The sequence below is a fragment of the Leptidea sinapis genome, chromosome 21 (assembly GCF_905404315.1).
Source record: "Leptidea sinapis chromosome 21, ilLepSina1.1, whole genome shotgun sequence".
Lineage (NCBI taxonomy): Eukaryota > Metazoa > Arthropoda > Insecta > Lepidoptera > Pieridae > Leptidea > Leptidea sinapis.
This window is the reverse complement of record NC_066285.1, coordinates 13,167,776-13,187,704: the sequence shown is the minus strand read 5'-3', so window position 1 is coordinate 13,187,704 and position 19,929 is coordinate 13,167,776. Positions and strand designations below refer to the sequence as shown.

At 36.3% G+C, this 19,929-nt stretch overlaps 1 protein-coding gene and 1 pseudogene across 1 annotated transcript; both read left to right on the top strand.

Moving 5' to 3' along the window:
• Window positions 1-658: 658 nt before the first annotated feature.
• On the top strand, window positions 659-3,492 carry LOC126970569 (anaphase-promoting complex subunit 10). Its single transcript, XM_050816546.1, has 3 exons — window positions 659-999; window positions 1,116-1,352; window positions 3,186-3,492. Exons 1-3 carry the CDS (start codon window positions 903-905, stop codon window positions 3,395-3,397), a joined length of 546 nt encoding a protein of 181 aa, XP_050672503.1. The 5' UTR covers window positions 659-902; the 3' UTR covers window positions 3,398-3,492.
• Window positions 3,493-15,951: 12,459 nt separating this feature from the next.
• On the top strand, window positions 15,952-17,266 carry LOC126970731 (tigger transposable element-derived protein 4-like; annotated as a pseudogene).
• Window positions 17,267-19,929: the final 2,663 nt, after the last annotated feature.

The window sequence follows — 19,929 nt, the reverse complement described above, 5'->3', positions numbered from 1 at the left end:
TAGACACAGACATGGATCCAAATAGATGCCGCGTGTGTATGTACTTAGTGTGTCAAAAAGACGACAAAAAGAAAAGCAATGCTCTTCCTTTGACGCGTTTATTTTATTTTTTATTGTGATTTATAATAGTGCCGATTTTAGTACTAAGCAATATCGACTATTGATGTACTGAAAACGTCAACTAATGATGAGGTGAGTGGCTCAACGTTAGGCTCGATGCAGTGGCATTTTTAACGATGTCACAGTAGGTACAAAAAAAGGGCACGCTTGGTTTTCATACAGACGGAGGGATTTGCGTTATCTACTTGAATCTGTCTGTGGGTGTAATAATTTGACCCTTTTGTGTTCTCCATTCATTCTATAAGATAAGAGAAAGGCAAACATACCTTTTATATTAGCAATTAACTTGTTCACAATTACAACTGTTAGTTAAAAACGACAGCTTGGTTTAATGTTAACTGTTATATAATTAATGAATTTATAGATATTATATTGTGTTATGTTATAACGTGCAACGTGTGTCTAAAGTTAAAACCTAAAGCGCTATGGTATGGAGCAGTATCTAGTTTAGAATCTAGTCATACTTACGTCCCATCAAGTGTCAATGTCAATCAAAATTTAGTTTACATCCTCTATGATTTGTATTTATAGTAATTTGCTTCAATTTCAAGTTTCGACGAAATTTCAAATTTTAAAAATAAAATCACGATAGTGTTCAAACCGTATAGTGTAAAACTATTTAGTTTTATGATATTATAAGCTTAATGCTTATTTAAGTTGTATGAGGGTTTTCGATTCGAATTGAACGCACTGAAGGAGAACTAAGTCTTTCCCATTTCAAATCGGTTTGCAGGAAATATAAAATACTCGACGAATTTCATATTATTTCTAGTTTTGAAGCTATGACTTCTGAAAAAGATCCACTTGTAAAAGAGCGATCAGGTACAGTGAGAGAAGTAGGCAACCATGCTATTTGGAGTTTATCGTCGTGTAAACCAGGTATCCACTCCAGTAATAAATATTAATTAAAAATCACAAAAGTTCTTAAAAGTCTTACAGATTTCTTTAATTAACCTCTCATATATTTTTTTATGTTTTATATCTTGTTTTTTTAGGATTTGGCATAGATCAGCTTAGAGATGATTGTATGGATACTTACTGGCAATCTGATGGTCAATTACCACATCTTGTAAACATTCAATTCCAAAGAAAAACCATGGTCTCACATATTTACATATACACTGATTATAAGTTAGATGAAAGTTATACACCAAGTAGAATATCAATAAGAGCTGGAACACATTTTAATGATTTGCAAGAAATTGAAGTCATTGAATTAATTGAGCCCAGTGGTAGGTACCTTTTCAAAAATATATATATGTAATACTTATTTACTTTGTATATTCTATACCTTTTACATATAAATACTTGCTTTTTATATCTAATTAATAAATTAATTTTTGTGTTATTATGTGTGTAATAATTACTATGAAATAGTGAGGCAGTAAGTATCATAATCATGGCAGAGACCATGGAAGATTTAAGCCATATGCCGGATGGCCTTAATACAACGGCCTTCTCAAGGAGTAGGTCTCAAAATGGACATGGAAAAGACAAAGATCATGTCCATGTTGCACCTCCCATAACAATATTCAAAAGAATTGTTATAAAACATTTGTGTGGTAAAGGTTACTATAACATAAATGACTTTCTTAATGATACCAAAGATTGGGAATGGAGTGACCACTCACAGGCTATTAAATAATAAGTTTAAGTGTACAATATTACTTTGTAAACAGATTTTTTAGATAAAAAAAAAAGCCCGCTGAGTTTGTTGCACCCATTCTTCTCAGGTCGGAGGCATTCATTTTGGAATGGGTGGTAGTTTTTGACTCTCAATAAGTGATGTCACATCCTATTGAATAATAATATTTGAATTTGAATTGGACAAATTCAAATATTATTATTCAATAGGATGTGACATTGAAACTGAAACTGTACTCTCTAAATTGTTGACATGTATGTCTATGTAAAACACATACCCGACAGGCAAACCATCAGATTTCTCACCAACTCAGATTGGTAGGATTTGGAAAGCTCTGTAAAATCTTCTCGTCCCAAAAACTGCAGTCTCTGAAGACGAAGGTTTTCAACCAGTGTGTGTTGCCAGTGATGACTTCGTACAGCGTACACAGACATAATTGCTAACTATGTGCCTGATGAGAAAGCTCATGAGAACCAAAGTCACCGCCATAGCTCAAATGATTGCAAAACTGAAGTGGCAGTGGGCAGGACACATAGTTTTGACAAACAGGTGGCTAGTGGGGCAGATAAACCCCTAATGGTAACCATGTTGCCGAAGAAGCAATGATTGTAGGCCCTCACAAGATGGACCTACAAACTGGTCAAGATCGCAGGAATACATTGGAAAAGGGCGGCGCAGGACTGATCATTGTAGAGATCTTTGGGGAGGCCTCTATCCTGCAGTGGACGTCTTCTGGCTGCTGATGATGATGATAATGTGGACAGTAAGATACATTCACCAGAAGCATGAATAACTGATACCAATGTACAGGAAATAATGTGTGATCTGTGGAAGTAACAATGATAAGTAGTAATAGTTTCATCATTGTGATAAATTTGATGCACAAATCAGCCTTCTATAAAAAGTGTAAAAGGAATGTTTATGTTTTATTCCTTGAGAATACTTATTGATATCAAAGCACTACCATCACTTCTTAGTCCTCAAATTTTGACCACATACTAGAAGATGCAGTGTTGGTAGTAAGATAGATCTGGTCAAGATCATAGGAATACTTTGGATGATGGTAGTGCAGGACTTATCATTATGGAGATGTTGGGGGAGGCCTTTGTCCAGCAGTGGATGTCTTTGCTTGAGATGATTCACAAACAATTGGCACTCTGAGAGAGAAGAACACTCAGTATTCTTATTTGCAATCTTTATAAAAATATATACATTAATTGTAGGTAAGGGTTATATCGGAGTCATTGCTATTCCTAAAAATCATAATCTAGTCTCAGGCTTTTAAATCTATCAGATTCCACGGTTGAGTAGTAAAATCTACAGCAGAACAGCTGTGATTTGTTTTTCCAGTGATACCTATTTTATTATTCTATATATATTGTTATATTAATTATACTTACACACACTTTTACAATTTCAGGTTGGGAAATGATACCAATTAAAGATATCCATGATAGACCAATAAGAACATACATGATTCAAATAGCAGTTCTTAGTAACCATCAAAATGGCCGTGATACTCACATGAGGCAGATTAAAATCCACTCCCCATGTGAACCTACTTCATTTGATGCTAATAAATTTAGAAACTTCTCAACTGTGGAATTTCAACAATATACAACCATAAGATAAAAATGTTATATGATTAGTAAATAGTAATCTTTTTATTATACAGAACATACTTACTTTGAAAGATTATTCATATTAAATATCTATCACATGCAAAATATTTGCTGTTTATATATTTAAGCCTTTTATTATTTGAGGATAAATATGACAAGAATATTAATTAGCTTTATATTCATATATGAAAATAAGGGACAAGACAAGCAGGACGTTCAGCTGATGGTATTTGATACGCCCTGTCCATTTTAATGCGGTGTAATATGTTGGCGCGAAAGTTCACCCGATGTAGGAAGGCAGCAAAAATTACGCTGTTTAAAGCCTGCTGTCAAACCTCCTACACGGGGGATGCTGTGGACCAACTACACTAAAGACACTCGACATGCTAAGGGTGCAGTATAATAATAGTTTCAGGATGCTGCTGGGCTTAGTTATTATGAATAAATTATATTAAGCTAATTGTAGAAATTGTAACATACTAACATAGTTTTTAAGCCTGTTACTAACAAAATATGGGCCTGTTGCGCCAATAAAGAAAATTAATTATTATAATTATTAATGCAGTGCCGAAACTCAGGATTCTTGAAAAACCCCAAAAATTCTGAATGCTACGACAATTGCCCTCGTGACCTTGAGACGTAAGATGTTAAGTCTCATTTGCCCAGTAATTTCACTAGCTATGGCACGCTTCATGCCGAAACAATAATATTTACGCATTACTGCTTCACGGCAGAAATGGGCGCCTAACTAACGAATAATCTAGCCGGCATCCAAGTTGCCTCCCACTGGTAACATTTATAAGACATATATATATATATATATATAAAAAAAGTTCTGTGTGGTTAGAAAGGGATTCACACAAGTATATTTTTTCATTACAGAAATATCAGTAATATTGATTTTTCTGTAGGTACCTACTTCTCGCCTGCATATTGTCCTAGCGCCACTCTCCTTAAACTGCAGTGAAAGGGCAAGTTCTGTACCTATACGCCGATAAGCACAAAACTTCAGGATTCTTTGATGATATTGTGATGTTCCAGCGGAAATCTTCATTTCTCGCGAATTCTGGCTTTAACATTAACAGCCTTGATCTTTAATGGTCTTCGACAAAGGATTTATAGGTAGATATCTATCTACAGGATAATATACCAACATAATCACTTTGTGAAGGCAAATTCCAATTCTGTTTATTTAAATAAACAGAATTGGAATTTGGGTGTTAACACCCCTCTCTATTTTTTAAGTCTTTTGTATTTACATGTAGGTACTAGGTATAACGTTGCAAATAAACATTTTTCTCTCTCCATTATTGTGATTAAATATTAACCCCACGTTAACACCGAAAAACATATGTGAAGTGGTGGGAAATCATAGCTCAAGTTTATAACATAATGAACACATTCCAAAATTAGAAGTTTTTAAGATAACGTAACAATATTTACGGCCACGTATTTGGACGTAAGACGCAGTGTTGGTAGGCCCCTCATTAATTTTCTTTTTTTTTTATTGAATAGGAGGTCACCTGGTGTTGGTGATCACCGCCGCCCACACTCTTTTGCAACACCAGAGGAATCACAAGAGCGGCCGGCCTTTAAGGAAGGTGTACGCGCTTTTCTTGAAGGTACCCATGTCGTATCGTCCCGGAAACACCGGACAAGGAAGCTCATTCCACAGCTTCGTAGTACGAGGAAGAAAGCTCCTTGAAAACCGCACTGTGGAGGACCGCCACACATCTAGATGGTGGGGATGATATCCTAACTTGTGGCGTGTCGTGCGAAGGTGAAATTGGGCGGCAGGAATCAGGTTAAACAGCTCTTTGGAACACTCCTCGTGATAAATGCAGTAGAAGACACACAATGAAGCGAAGTCTCTACGCAACGCCAAGTTATCCAGCCGTTCACAGAGCGCTAGGTCCCCGACAATTCGATGCTCTGCGTTGCACGCGGTGAAATGGATCGAGCTGATACTGGGGTGCGCCAGACCAGAGATGACAGCAATACTCCATGTGAGGCCGGACCTGCGCTTTGCAGAGCGCTAGAATGTGGGCCGGCTTGAAGTATTGCCGTGCTCTATTTATGACGCCCAGTTTCTTCGAAGCCAATTTGGCTTTGCCCTCCAGATGGCCACGGAATTGGCAATCGCTCGAGATTTCGAGACCCAGTATTCCGATACTAGGCGAGGCTTTAAGGGATGTGTTCTCGAAGAGCGGTGAAAAACGCGTAAACTTGAGTCTTCTGGGGGTTAAAATGGACAAGGTTCAACTTACCCCATTCCGCGACCTTCTCGAGAGAGGACTCGATAGAAGACACAAGTTTCACCCGGTACTGGTCGACGTTTTCCCGAGAGAGACCTGCATGGCCCGTGTATACGGCATCACCAGTGCTGTCGTCTGCATAGCAATGTATGTTAGCGGTGTCCAACATATCATTGATATGCAGAAGAAACAGTGTGGGGGAGATAGCACACAGCCTTGGGGCACTCCAGCGTTCACGGGCTTGGGATTCGAGCAATAACCGTCGACAACGACCTGTATGCTGCGCCCAGTGAGGATTAATTTTCATTACCTATTAATTGCAAGAAGACTAAATAAATATACCTAATATCAAACCTTGGGAGTGGTGGTTTGCCCTCAGGCTATTTAATTCATATAATAAAAAAATCACGTAGCTAACTGAAATTTCGTATTTAGGAAGTTGATAAAAATAAATAAATACATGTTGTAGCGTTTTTGCAATTTCGACCTGTGTGGGATTGAAAGTTCGTATGGTAGGCCAAACAACGTCATGTTTTCACGCCTAACTCAATTATAAATTCTATTTCGATTTTGATTATACTTGGTACAAAAATAGACTAAGACCTTGGGAAAGGAAAAAAAACAATCGACTTCATAAAAACTATTCCAAAACAGTAGTAATTAATTGCAAAAGAACAAATATTATATCATTTATTTCAATACACTGACCTAAATTATAGAAAAAATATCGATAGCATTTTTTCATTGGAAAAGCTCTATCGTCTTTCAAATATAGTTTGATACTTTTGACAGTTCACTGTAGGGATGGGGGAGTGTTTAATCGTTGAATCTATTTGTCAAAAGTAGCCGTGTGTTGGCTAATTATAGGGATCCGTATGTGAACGAATGCTTGTGTTTATTTGTGTTACGCATGTAGTCAAAACATCGAATAGCGTCAGTGGTTCCCATACAAATAACGTGTGAGGGCCATTCTGTGTTTTACCAGTTCTGTGTTTGCAACTGCGATCACTTACACTTCAACATGGTTGTTTCAATGATATATCAAAGCAAGGACAAATAGTTATTAAAATATTGATATACATTTATAAAATAAAATATTTTTATTATATTAATTATACTGTATGTATATACAATACTAATCAAAGTTCATTAATCAGATTCTTCACTTTCCTCACTAGCTTGTTGAAGCCATGCAAAAAATTTCACCAGTGATGTCTGTTCTGCTATCTCACTCTCACTGTCTTTTAAATCCTTATACCATTCTACAAGAGAATCCTCATCAACCACATCAGCATCATACAATAAGTGTACAATCTGACCAGCCCTACCACTTAACCAATCATTTTTTATGCAACTATCCTGTAACAAAATTAATGTTTAGGAGGAGACCATACTAAAATATATAGTCTTTATATGTGAAACTACATACTATGCAATATTTAAGTAATGGTTATTAAATAATAATAATGTTATTCTATTAAATAAAATATTACATTTATAAGAGGACACAAGATTGTACCTTTCAATCGATAAAAAAGCAAATTTAAAGCTTAACCGTTCTCACAAACAGAGGGGATACTTTTATTATTTATAAGTCAAGGTCTGTCAGAAACATATAAACTATTATAAAGAGTTTTACCTCAATCGCTCGCAAGCAATCCATTGTAGATGATTTTGTTTTGATATAATTGGATAAAACTGGATAAAAAAATTTCAAAATATCCTTCATCGTTGCAAGCACACTTTTACTTTCAATCAAGATTGGCAGGCTTAGTAGAGCCTTCACAACAAAAAAGTTAACTTCATGTAACTGAATGTTATAAGCGTATCTTGATGAATTAATTTCCAGAATTAAATAATCACATTTCAATTTGTCTTCGTAACCTCGAGCCAGACTGTCGACCACCTCTTGTAGGAAAACTGAAATCAAAATTCAATTTCAAATGCTGCTTATTATATAATATCTGACCCGACGAACATTGTTCCGCCTTAGAGGCGATAAATGAACAGATTTTGTATTTAATTCATTTCAATTTTTTATTATGATAATAAATATAAGGACATAAAAAAAAGTTCGTTAATGATTCTTTATTGGCTTTATATTTTGTTGCATGGGTTGCACTCTTCAGTGAAGCACCTTGTAATACACGGCTATCATGCGCTAGAACAAATAATGTAGAATGCTTACCAACCCGAACATGCCACATATCATTAATTGAACATAGGAAATGGATTGTCTTGATTCAGACCAGAAACTTTCAAGTATTGGCCTTAATATTTGAATGGTCAGGGCGAATGCGAGACGGATCGGAATTTAAATATTTGCGGGCTAACTCGACATGCAAAATGTTCATTAAGTAGTTGCTGCAGATCTGAAGAATTGCTATTATCATTGCTGCATTGATCTTTTGACATCGATAAAGTTATTTGTCCAGGTTGCCCAAGAAGTATAATTGTAAAAATTTAAGCTGTGCGTCTTCGAGAGGTTGCAGTGATCCAATACGATGGTGAATCTGTTCTTATATCTACAATATCAAAAGCAAAACCCGTATTACTGATTTATAGACACTTTTTTTTTAGAATTAACATACACAATACATAGGAATAAGTATAGTAGGTATGTTATTCTTCTACTGTATTGTGTGTAAGTAAGTAAATAAATAAATACCTTGAATGTTGGATTAAATCCTCGTTCTTAGATGTCTGCCCCAAATGAGGTCATTTGGAAACATTGTATTTTTAAGTGTTTTCTAGAAAATGGCAGCACAATTCTTGCGTTTCTCAGGAGAATACTCACAAACAACGTCCATCGGCCCAATGTATGTATGTATGCAAGCAGTACTACAGTACAGTATAAGTATTGCAATCGTATCGAAACGCTGATTCAAATCAGTACTTCGTAAATTTCTTCTTGTGCGTCGAAAATTATCTATAAGTTGTTGATCTTGAGGTTTTTCGTGATTTTTTCTATATTTTATTACTTATTATCCTATTCCGGACCAAGAGAAATCCAAAAAAACAAACAACAGAAAAATTGGTCTAGCCGTTCTTGAGTTATAAATGGTGTAACTAACACGACTTTGTTTTATATATATAAGATATGTAGTCCTCGCAAGATAATGTACTGTGCAGACGAGTGAGATATCTGGTAGGTATACAGCAAATACAGTAGTTTGGTCACTTTAGGAGGATAGATGTGGTTAAAAGGATTAAAAGGCATTTATTTCTCAAAATTGATTCCTTTAGAATTATTTTTGATGTCATTTCGAATATACTAGATATATAGACTACTACCGCTTCCGAAACAATGGCGCTCTGAGAGAGAAGAAGCGGCGCAAGAAACTCTCCCTGCATTCTTTTTTTGCGCTCTCTTTAATCAAATATACAATATTGTACTGTCAAAGCTATTGCTATAAAATAATCATAATCTAGTCCCAGGCTGTCGGATCACTTAAGATATTCAGCTGTTGAGTAGTAGGATTTACAACAGAGCCATTTTTTAATAAAAATTTTAAATTTATTTATAGGTAATGCCTGAATAGTGGCTGGAACGTATTTATAAAGTAACCAATGAAGATATTGAAGGATTGGCGAATAGGCTTAGTTCTGCAGCATATGCGGTTAAGAAAATCAGACGGTTAACTGACATAGATACGGCGAGATTAGTATACTTTAGTTATTTTCATAGTATTATGTCCTATGGTATATTGTTATGGGGCAGTGCGGCCGATATTAATACTATCTTTGTGCTGCAGAAGAGGGCTATTCGCGCGATTTATAACCTAGGTTCTAAAGAATCATTAAGAGAAAAATTTAAAGAAATAAACATTTTGACTGTTGCTTCTCAATACATTTTTGATAATGTTTTGTATATTCATAAGCACATTGAGGAATTTTCTAGAAACTGTGACATTCATAATGTTAACACGAGGAACAAACATAAACTTGTTATGCCTACTACTCGGTTGGGTCGAGTTAGTAAGTCTTTTGTTGGGCGATGTATATGCTTCTACAATGTGATCCCAGAAAATGTACAAAACAAATGTGTTACGAAATTTAAAAGAATTGTTAAAAAACGTTTGTGTGGGTAAGGTTATTATAGCATAAACGATTTTCTTAATGACACCACGGACTGGGATTAAAGCGAACACCCTCAGGCTCTTTAATTATTAATGTTTATTGTACGATATTACATTGTAATCCATATTTTATATAAAAAAAAGCCCGCTGAGTTTCTTGCGCCCATTCTTCTCAGGTCTGAGGCAGTCTCTTTTGAATGGGTGGTAGATTCTGACGTTCAATAAGTGATTATAAATCCTATTTTGAATAAAAATATTTGAATTTGATAGAAGCGCCGGACAAGGCTCATCATTAGGGCGTGTACAGTAAGGTGCTAACAGACTTGAGCATTAATAAATGTTAGCAATTGCTAACTAGCACCACACATATAACATATGCCTACAGATGCCACAGAAGGTTCGATGCGCGTGTTTTTAGCACTCAGCGGTTGCTTTAACTGACGCATCAAACGAGCTCTGTGATCTATCACCGATTGGTACTATAGAGCTTGCTATCTAAGAAGAAACTGATAAATTTTCTACCATCCTCTGTCTTTCTTTTTGTATATTTTATTTAGATAGTAATTACTATAAATACAGAACACGCGACCATTATTTAAATTGAAATACTTTTGTTCAAAGTAGAATTTTAAATTACTTATTGAACGACAAAACCCAATCGAAAAATTATGCCTCAGACTTAAGAACGGGTGCAAAAAAACTCGGCGGCCTTCTTTATTTAATATATTTTTTCCCAAGGTGTTTGTTTTAATGAAAATAAGGGACGAGACGAGCAGGACGTTGACCTGATGGTAATTGATACGACCTGCCCATTACAATGCAGTGCCGCTCAGAATTAATTAAAAACCCAAAAATTCTGAGCGGCACTACACTTTCGCTCGTCACCTTGAGACATAAGATGTTAAGTCTCATTTAATTTCATGCCCAGTAATTTCACTAGCTACGGGCGCCCTTCAGACCGAACCATGTTGTAAAAGCATATACGATTTTTACTGTGGGGAAAAGCTCCACATATTCATAGTATTATTCTGCTCCAAAAGAGAGCTACTAAAGCAATTTATAATATGCGACCAAGAGACTTGCTGTGGGATAAAGTCTAAGGCGTTTGTAACCAAGTGGTTGAACTGTATTGGGAAGCAAAACACGTAGTTGACCTGTCACAACGTGGTAAAACCAGAAACACGTCGTCCGCAGATATTTGACTCTATTCTTGTTCGTTGTTCAGTTCGATAAATTAAAAAAAGGCTAATGCTGTAATTTCTGGTCCAAGTGAATGTTCAAGACTGTTTGCAGCATAAATGAGAGATACCTACTGTAATTATAAGTACGAGGGCGGCACTGAAAATTTCGGGAGTCAAGGAAGTGACACAACATTACTATTTAAAAATGTATTTATTGCTTTTCGAAGTATTCACCGCGAAATTTGACACATTATTCCATACGATGGAACCAATCATTGAAGCAACCATTCCATTCGGAAGTTGGGGTCTCCAAAATGGCCGTTTTGTAGGCGTCCACAGCTTCTTCAGGTGATGAAAATCTCTGACCACGCAATTTATTCTTTATTTTAGGGAAAGTATAGAAATCATTAGGGCTTAGGTCGGGGCTGTACGGCGGATGGTCTTATAATTCTATGTTTTCTTGCTCTAAAAACTCTTTTGTTCTGTGCGCGGTGTGAGAACTCGCATTGTCGTGATGGAGGATGATGCGGCGTTTGCAGTTCTCTTTACGCTGTTCAGAAACGACCTGTGGCAAACAAATGCTAGCATACCATTCTGCATTAACCGTTCTTTGTCCCTCAAGAGGAATAGTCGCAACATGGCCGGTTTTGGAGAAAAACCCGGCCACCATTTTTTTTTTGCAACACTCCGTGAACGAAATTTTTTGTTGGCTTTAACTCATTTTCGAACACCCAAACTCGTGACTGGTTTTTTGTTTCGGGTTCGTATGCGTATATCCCGGATTCGTCACCTGACACGATGTTGTATACAGCATTTGAGGATCCTGCGTGGAATCTTTCGAGAGTTCTGACGCATCAAGTAACGCGAGCCGCTTTTTGCTCTTCACAGAGCAAATGCGGTATCCATCGGGAAAAAAACTTTTTTGCACCTAATTGTTCATGCAAGATTATTTGTATTTGACTCATGCCAATGTCTAAAGTTGCCTGAATTTCGCTGTATGTCACATGTCGATCTTCCTCAATCAGCTTACGCACAGCATCAACGTTTTCTTTGGTGACTGCAGTTTTTGGACGACCTTGACGGGGATCATCACTGAGCTTGATACGTCCACGTTGAAATTTAGCAAACCAGCGATAAATTGTGGTTTTGGATGGGACTTCATCACCAAATGCAGAAATAATCCGGTCAACACACTGTTTTTGTGTAAAACAACTTCGAAAGTCATAATATATCATCGCTCTAGAATTTTCTCGAGATTTAAACAAATTTGAAAAGACCTGGTGACAAGACCGAGAATCTTTTTTTAAATAAATAAATGTTATTCGATTTCTAAAACCAAGGAGTTTTCAACTAAAAAGATTTTAATATGACACGAACAGTGGAAATATTCCATTCCCGATACTTTTAGTGCAGTCCTCGTATGACAGTCACTCGTTCCCAATTACGCCTTTTGCCCGCTTGTCATTAATTATTTGATGTACAAAATAAACAGTCATGAGAACACGACTAGTTTTTAATTACTAAGCCAGGCTGTGTTTATGAATATGCGATAAAAATTCAATTTACAACTTCTTTATTCGATAGATAGGATCAATGTACCTAAACACTAGGAATCTTCAGACTTTGCAAAAGTTGCAATGACTTCAGTATCGCGACTCAGTTTAGGCGAAGCCATAAGAAACTCAACAAAATTGCAAGTGAAGACTTTATCAAGGCCAGGTTTATAACACGAAAAAGTGTTATCCTCTCCGGAAAACTCGTTCTCTAGTAGAAACGACTTTATCTGAACGAGTGTTACGGCTCAGTGTCATTCACTACCCACACCACACGTTCAGCGAGCCTGAGGTTTTTACTTAAAATAACCGAGCTTTGTTAAATTTAAGAGATTGTCAATACTCTGTAATTGTTTTTGTACTGGAAAATAACACAATTATCTTAATAAAAATAAAACCTATTAATTTCTAATGTACTTTTAAATTACATTCTTACAGTTATTATGCCACAGAATTATTTACTACCTAAATATTATTAAACTTTAAATATCATGCCTAACATTATGTACAAAATACTCACTACTACTTTATTAATAAATAATTAAGAAAATTATAAATGTAGGAACTGATATTTGCTATTTTCGACGGCCACCTTTTTGACATTGTTTTTATTTCTCATAAATGTGTTTAGTTATAGTAATTAATTAACCAGTATACTTTTCGTCAATTTAAAATGTTTCACATTCATGTACTGTATATTCACATCAAATGCCAATACTTACTATTGGTATCTTCCGGCACCGGTGAATTAGGCAATGTGGACTCGGCACTGGAATCTGATGAGTAACAAGATTCACTATCAGTCCAGTTCTTCTGGAACCCAATGAATTCGTCTTCACCTTCTCCCGACGACTCGTTCTCCCATTCTGTTCCACTCTCAGATGTTGACTTAAGCAAAAGCTTTTCTAAAATAAATTCATAGTTTTAAGAGACGAATATTATATACCAAACCTGTGTGTTTTAAAATATCCCTTTACCAAAAACATAGTGCAATTATAGGTAAGTACCTTAATTACCAATTATAATAATACATTATAAACATTTCTAGCATTTGTAAATAGAGACTTTTTTGTCTAGGATACAATAGGAAAAACACATAATTTTATTGATTATGCTTAGTGCGTGTGGTGTCCCACCAGAATAGCACCACCCATCTCCTCCCGTGGGTTGACATGGGAGACTTTAACGCAAAACTAGGCAAACGCAGCGGCGATGAGTTGACAGTGGGGTAATTTGGTTCAAAATTTAAACACATTCTAAGAACAATTTTCGAATTCAAAATTGCCGGGAAATATGGAAACGATACAACTTAAAAGGCATGCCAGGTAGAAACGGGAATAAAGCTTACTGAGCAGGAAAAACCGATGCACACTCACCAGCATGCTAACTGGGCACTGTCGCCTATACAAGCACCTCAGTGTGGTCGGAATCAAGAACGAAAGAACTTGCAGATTATGCCCTGAGGCCGATGAAACGCCAATGCATCTCCTCTGCGGCCCACTAATGCGCATAGCGTAACACCATCCTTGGCAACTACACCATGCTCCCAGGTGTTATTTTTAATATTCGCGTCAAGAAGATACTGCGGTTTGTAAATGCGACAGGACTTGACGAGCTATAAGTATAAGTGGCGAACAGAATAGTTCAATTCTCGAAGCGGTGTTACTAGGAGTCATAAGGTCTAGACAAATAGCCACCCTCTTCAAATAAATAAATAAACTATGGGCCTGACGAAGCTCGGAGTTTCCTTGCGACAGCGAATCAGAAATAAGGAGATCCGTAGGAGAACCAAACTCAACTAATTGATTGCAAAACTGATGTAGCAGTGAGCAGGGCAGGACACAGTTTGACGGACAGATGGTTGTTGGGGCAGCAAAGTCCTGGAATGGCGACCACGTACCGGAAGACGCCGTGTTGGTAGGCCCACCACAAGATGGACCAATGATCTGGTCAAGATCGACGGAATAGGTTAAGTGCGACGCAGGGCTGACCATCATGGAGATTTTTGGAGGAGCCCTTTGTTAAGCAGTAGGCGGCCTCTGGATGATATGATGATGCTTGGGTCACAGTCGCCACTTAATTCATTGTGTAAAGTACAGGTAAATGTAGGTATTGAACCTTTTCTCACAATTTACAAGCATCAGACTATAGCCAAATAATCAATTTTAATGTGACCACCACATAATCATCGCAATATTTTAGTCAGCAAAACATACAAAAGTTTAACACATCACTCGGCTACAGATCGGCTACAATGATGTAGGGTCGGCCCTGGCATTACAAATAAAATTTCCGTGCAGGCACTTTAATATATCACCATATAAATACAAGTATTACCATTTATATCGCTAACAAATGACTGAATTATTTACATATACAATCAAAACCGTTTATGGCGACATCGTTTAGAACCACATACCGGTTAAATTTTCCGAAATCAAAGGTCCTGGCTGAATGTTATATGACCGCCTTATCTAAAACATTGGTTTTTACGACATTGTTTACTACGACATACCGCATTAAGCGACCACATTTGGTTAATGTTTTCGGAGAATTATATCTGTAGAACGACCGGCTCAGCTGTATTGTAAACAATTTGAATAGGTAACTGTATCCACATCTGGCACAGTATAATAGTCAATGGCTATTATCGTAAAAGTAAACAAAGTTTAGGGTCTTTTGTAATTCTTAGAATCAAAGCACATGCATGCCGTAGCCTCAAGGCCCGCTTCGTCATATCTCTTAAGTCAGTTTGTTACTTATCTTTACACAAGACGCACCAAAACATTATTGTTGAGTTAACTGAAAATTGTAACATGTCGCAAAAAAGAAAACAAATCAGTATCGAAGAAAAATCGCATATTATTTCAAAGCTAGAGAAAGGAATTCCAAACAAAGACCTGGCAAAAGAATATGGTGTATCTCACTCGACAATTTCAACCGTTTGGAAAGAAAGGGAGAAAATTCAAATCCTTTACGACAAGAATTTTTTGAAAATGAAACGAGCCAGAACAACGCGGCATACGAAGATTGAGGAAGCTTTGTTAAAGTGGTTTAAATATCAAAGGACAAATAATGTGCCAATAAATGGACCAATTCTTCAACAAAAAGCAAACGATTTTGCTCAACGTTTTGGTGAAGATTTTGTTTGCTCGTCTAGTTGGATTCAACGTTTCCGGGCTCGACATGGCATTGTCGGCGGGAAAATGAGTGGTGAAGCTGCCAGTGTGGATAAAGATGCTGTAGACGAATGGATTACGCAAACGTGGCCTACATTATGCGAAGGCTACAGTCCAGAAGACATTTATAACGCAGACGAAACCGGACTTTTTTTACAATATGACACCAGACAAGACTTTAAAATTCAAAGGAGAGAATTGTTCGGGAGGAAAAATGTCCAAGACGAGACTAACGATCATGGTTGCAGCAAATATGACAGGACCCTGTAAAAGGAAGCTTTTAGTTATTGGGAAATCTAAGAAACCAAAATGCTTTAAAAACATACGCTCACGCCGGTAACGTATGAAAACAATGTGAAGTCATGGATGACATCGGAAATTTTTGAAAAATGGTTACGAAACTGGGACGCTGAATTAAAAGCAAACAATAAGAAAGTTCTTCTTTTAGTTGATAATTGTCCTGCTCATCCGGCTGTTACTAATCTGAAGTGTATTAAACTCGTGTTCTTACCACCAAATGTTACATCTGTACTGCAACCTATGGACCAAGGTGTAATAAGATGTTTAAAATCTCATTATAGAAGACTGCAAGTGTTAAAGTTAATACAAAGCATTGACAGTAATAATCAGAACAGCTTTACGTTCTTGATGCCATCTTGATGATATCCGAAGCATGGGAAAAAGTTTCACAAAAAACTATAGCTAACTGCTTTGGGCATGCAGGTTTTAAAGATCTTACAAGTCTTATAACAAGAACCTCAGATGATGTGATTGACGACGATGAAGAGGACAATATTTCTTTGGCTCAATTAGCCCAAAATTTACGACCTGCTTTATCTACTACTGAAACAGACGAGTTCATTGATGTAGATCAGTCTATTGCAATTTGTGCACCAGCTACGGAGGATGATATTGTACGTGAAGTTCAAGAGGAAAATGAAAATGAACAGGAAGACTCGGAAGAACAATTTACAGTGCCAACTTTGATTGACAGTCTCAATGCTGTTAGTGTATTACGAAAGATTGTTCTTTTTAATGTAGAGTTCCACGTGCAGGGAAATTGTGACGATACGCTGATTAAAATCCAACGTGAATTACAATATGTGTATGCACGACAGAAGTGTTTCAAACAAACTAAAATTACAGATTTTATGCATACAAAAATGATGGAAAAATGATACTGTTCTTTTAAATTATACGTTTGTATTGAAGTAAACAAAATGCAGTTTAATTTCCTACATGAATATACATATTATCTTTCCTATTAATACCTGTCACCGGTTGTTACAACTATCGGTTTTTACGACTCAATATGAGTAGTCCCTTCGATGTCGTTATAACAGATTTTGACTGTATTATAAGTTTAAAGTGCATTTTAAATTATTTACCTTTCTTATCAGCATCAAGGTTTTCAATAATATTTCCATTTAATTTACTATTAACAGTAATAGACACATCTCTAGCTATTATCGCACCTTCCACAATACAATTCTCTTCTATTATACAGTTATCGTCAATAAAACTGTTTATTATCCTACAGTTGTCTTTGATAACAACATTGTTCAACACATGACTCCCATGTATAGTAACATTGTGTCCAACTTTAGTATTATTACCAATGATTGTCTTTGATAGTGTTGTCATGTCACCTATGAGGGAATTAGATGCTATGAGGACATCTTCTATTAGTGAGCAGGATCTGGAGCAACACAAAAATAAAACGTTATACTTAGACGTTATTTTAAATTGTTTAATGTAAATATGTGATGAAACCAGCATGACTTGCCTTGCTTTGTACTATAACCTAGTAGCTGTAACCTAGAGCTGCCTCATGCTGGGCTATGTGTGTACCTTAGGGAAGATATCTGCTGTCGCCGTTTTAAAAAACCTCATTCTTGGTATCACTGCTCTTAGACAACAATCCCTTAAAGCTTTGCCTAGTATGGGAATACTGGGTCTCGAAATCTCGAGGGATTGCTAATTCCGTGGCCATCTGGAGGGCAATGCCAAATTGACTTCGAAGAAACTGGTCGTCATAACTAGAACACGGCAATACTTCAAGCCGGCCAACATTCTAGCACTCTACAAAGCGCAGGTCCAGCCACATATGGAGTATTGCTGTCATCTCTGGTCTGGCGCACCCCAGTATCAGCTCGATTGACCGCGTGTAACGCAGAGCAGCTCGAATTGTCGAGGACCCAGTGCTCTGTGAACGCCTGGATCACTTGGCGTTACGTATAGACATCACTTCATTGTGTGTCTTCCACAGTATTTATCACGGGGAAGAGAAGAGCTCGAACCGAAGAGCTGATTCACGTGATTCCTGCCGCCGAATTCCACCTTCGCACGACACGCCACAAATTTGGATAATATTACCACCTACATCATATCTGGATGTGTGGTGGTCCTCCACAGTGCAGTTTTCAAGCAGCTTTCTTCCAAATACTACAAAGCTGTGGAATGAGCTTCCGTTACAGTCTTTCCGGGACGATATGACATGGGTACCTCCAATAAAAGCGCGTACACCTTCCTTAAAGGCTACCAACGCTCCTGTGATTCCTCTGGTGTTGCAAGATAATGTGGGTGGCGGCTTAATACCAGATGACCCATATGCTAGTTTGTCCTCCTTATCCATAAATAAAAAAAGGTTGATAAGTCAGAGACCACCCATTCTGAAAAGTAATGCATTTGGCTTGAGCAGAATGTGTGCAAAAAACTCAACCCTCATTTACACCAAGAAACAAGTCAAATTCTAGTTTTATACAAAACTTGTCAAAACATAATTATTTGTTTTAAACATGTATTACAATTGTCTGAATCATACTTTCTTTCACACTGTGTTGCCAACAAGCCTTTATACAAGTACAAAACATATTTGTGTTCACATATATGTCTGAGACATGTTTGATCCAATCTGATACATTGGACAGCATTTAAACCAACATAAAACATACATGTTTTTAACAATTATTGTTAATTTTATAGAAGTTGATGTATAATACAATAATAAATTTATACTCTGTCAATGCTTGTTGGATAAAGTTTTATACATTTACCGACCACATTTATTGACCACATTTTTTTTAAAGTGGAAAAGAAGATCTTTTTCCATAAAAAAAATAATTGCTTTGCTGGAGTGATGGATGATAATGTGTATTCTGCTTAAAAATGTATATCGCGTTTTTATGATGATTTAATTCATTTTGTATGATGTAGCTCCTTCACTTTCCATTCCAGTACCAGTAGTCAATATTCATTCAAACTTCAGTTCGGATGTGCCTTATTTCTACAAAAGCTACAAGTCCACAACAAGTATAAAACATGAGATCATATACATGTAGGCAACTAGAAGTTCAAAAACAATTTTATCAGACAAGTGTCATACAAGTTTTGTCTACAACAATTTTTATATTTTCGTATTTTGTAAACATTGCATACAACTTGTATTTGTTATTTGTATGAATCTTGTTAAATACATGTTTATTGCCTTGGTGTAAATGGGGGGCCAGAGGGACTACATTCAAGCAAAAACCATTGATTTTATCCTCTGGATATGTGTATCAACAAATTTATGTATAATTTCAAAGTAAAATGGTTACCTGCTTAGTACTGAGTTTGATTTGATGTAATTGTGCCTGCCCATAAATGAATATTTGTTTTGAAACAAAGAACCTGTTTCAATTGACAGTGGGTAGACCCACAGGTGTAATATATCCATGCTGAAAAGAAAATAAGTAATCATCAATTAAACATCAAATAATTAAAAAGTTAATAAAATAGTACACAATTTAATTATATTTCATGATTACCAGATGATTTGATATGTTTTCCAATTTGTTATTGCACCTGCATATTGCTTTTCATTAATCAGAGTATAGTATAAAGAACTGGCAAGTATATCTTCATTGATAAGTATACCATGTATAAAATCATTCCTGTTTTGAAAATCAAAGTTGTCAGAGAATAATGGAGGCACTGACGGAGAGCATAAAGCAATATTTGCATCTAATAAATTGTGTTGCAACTTGATTTTGGAATGGTGCAATATACTTTCCTAAAACACAATACATAATTTGCTATTAATACACAAATCTTACACATGAAATCTATAAAATGGTGGATACTACCTACTAATGATATGGAAATTTTAAAATCCCTGCATTTTGGTTTGTACTTTTGATGTAATAGAATTTTCTTTGTATTACCATCTGCCGCAATAAAAACAGATTTATCATTATTTATAAATGCATGATCCCAAGCCACTTCTTTATAGACTAATGTCATTGCTGCTCCTT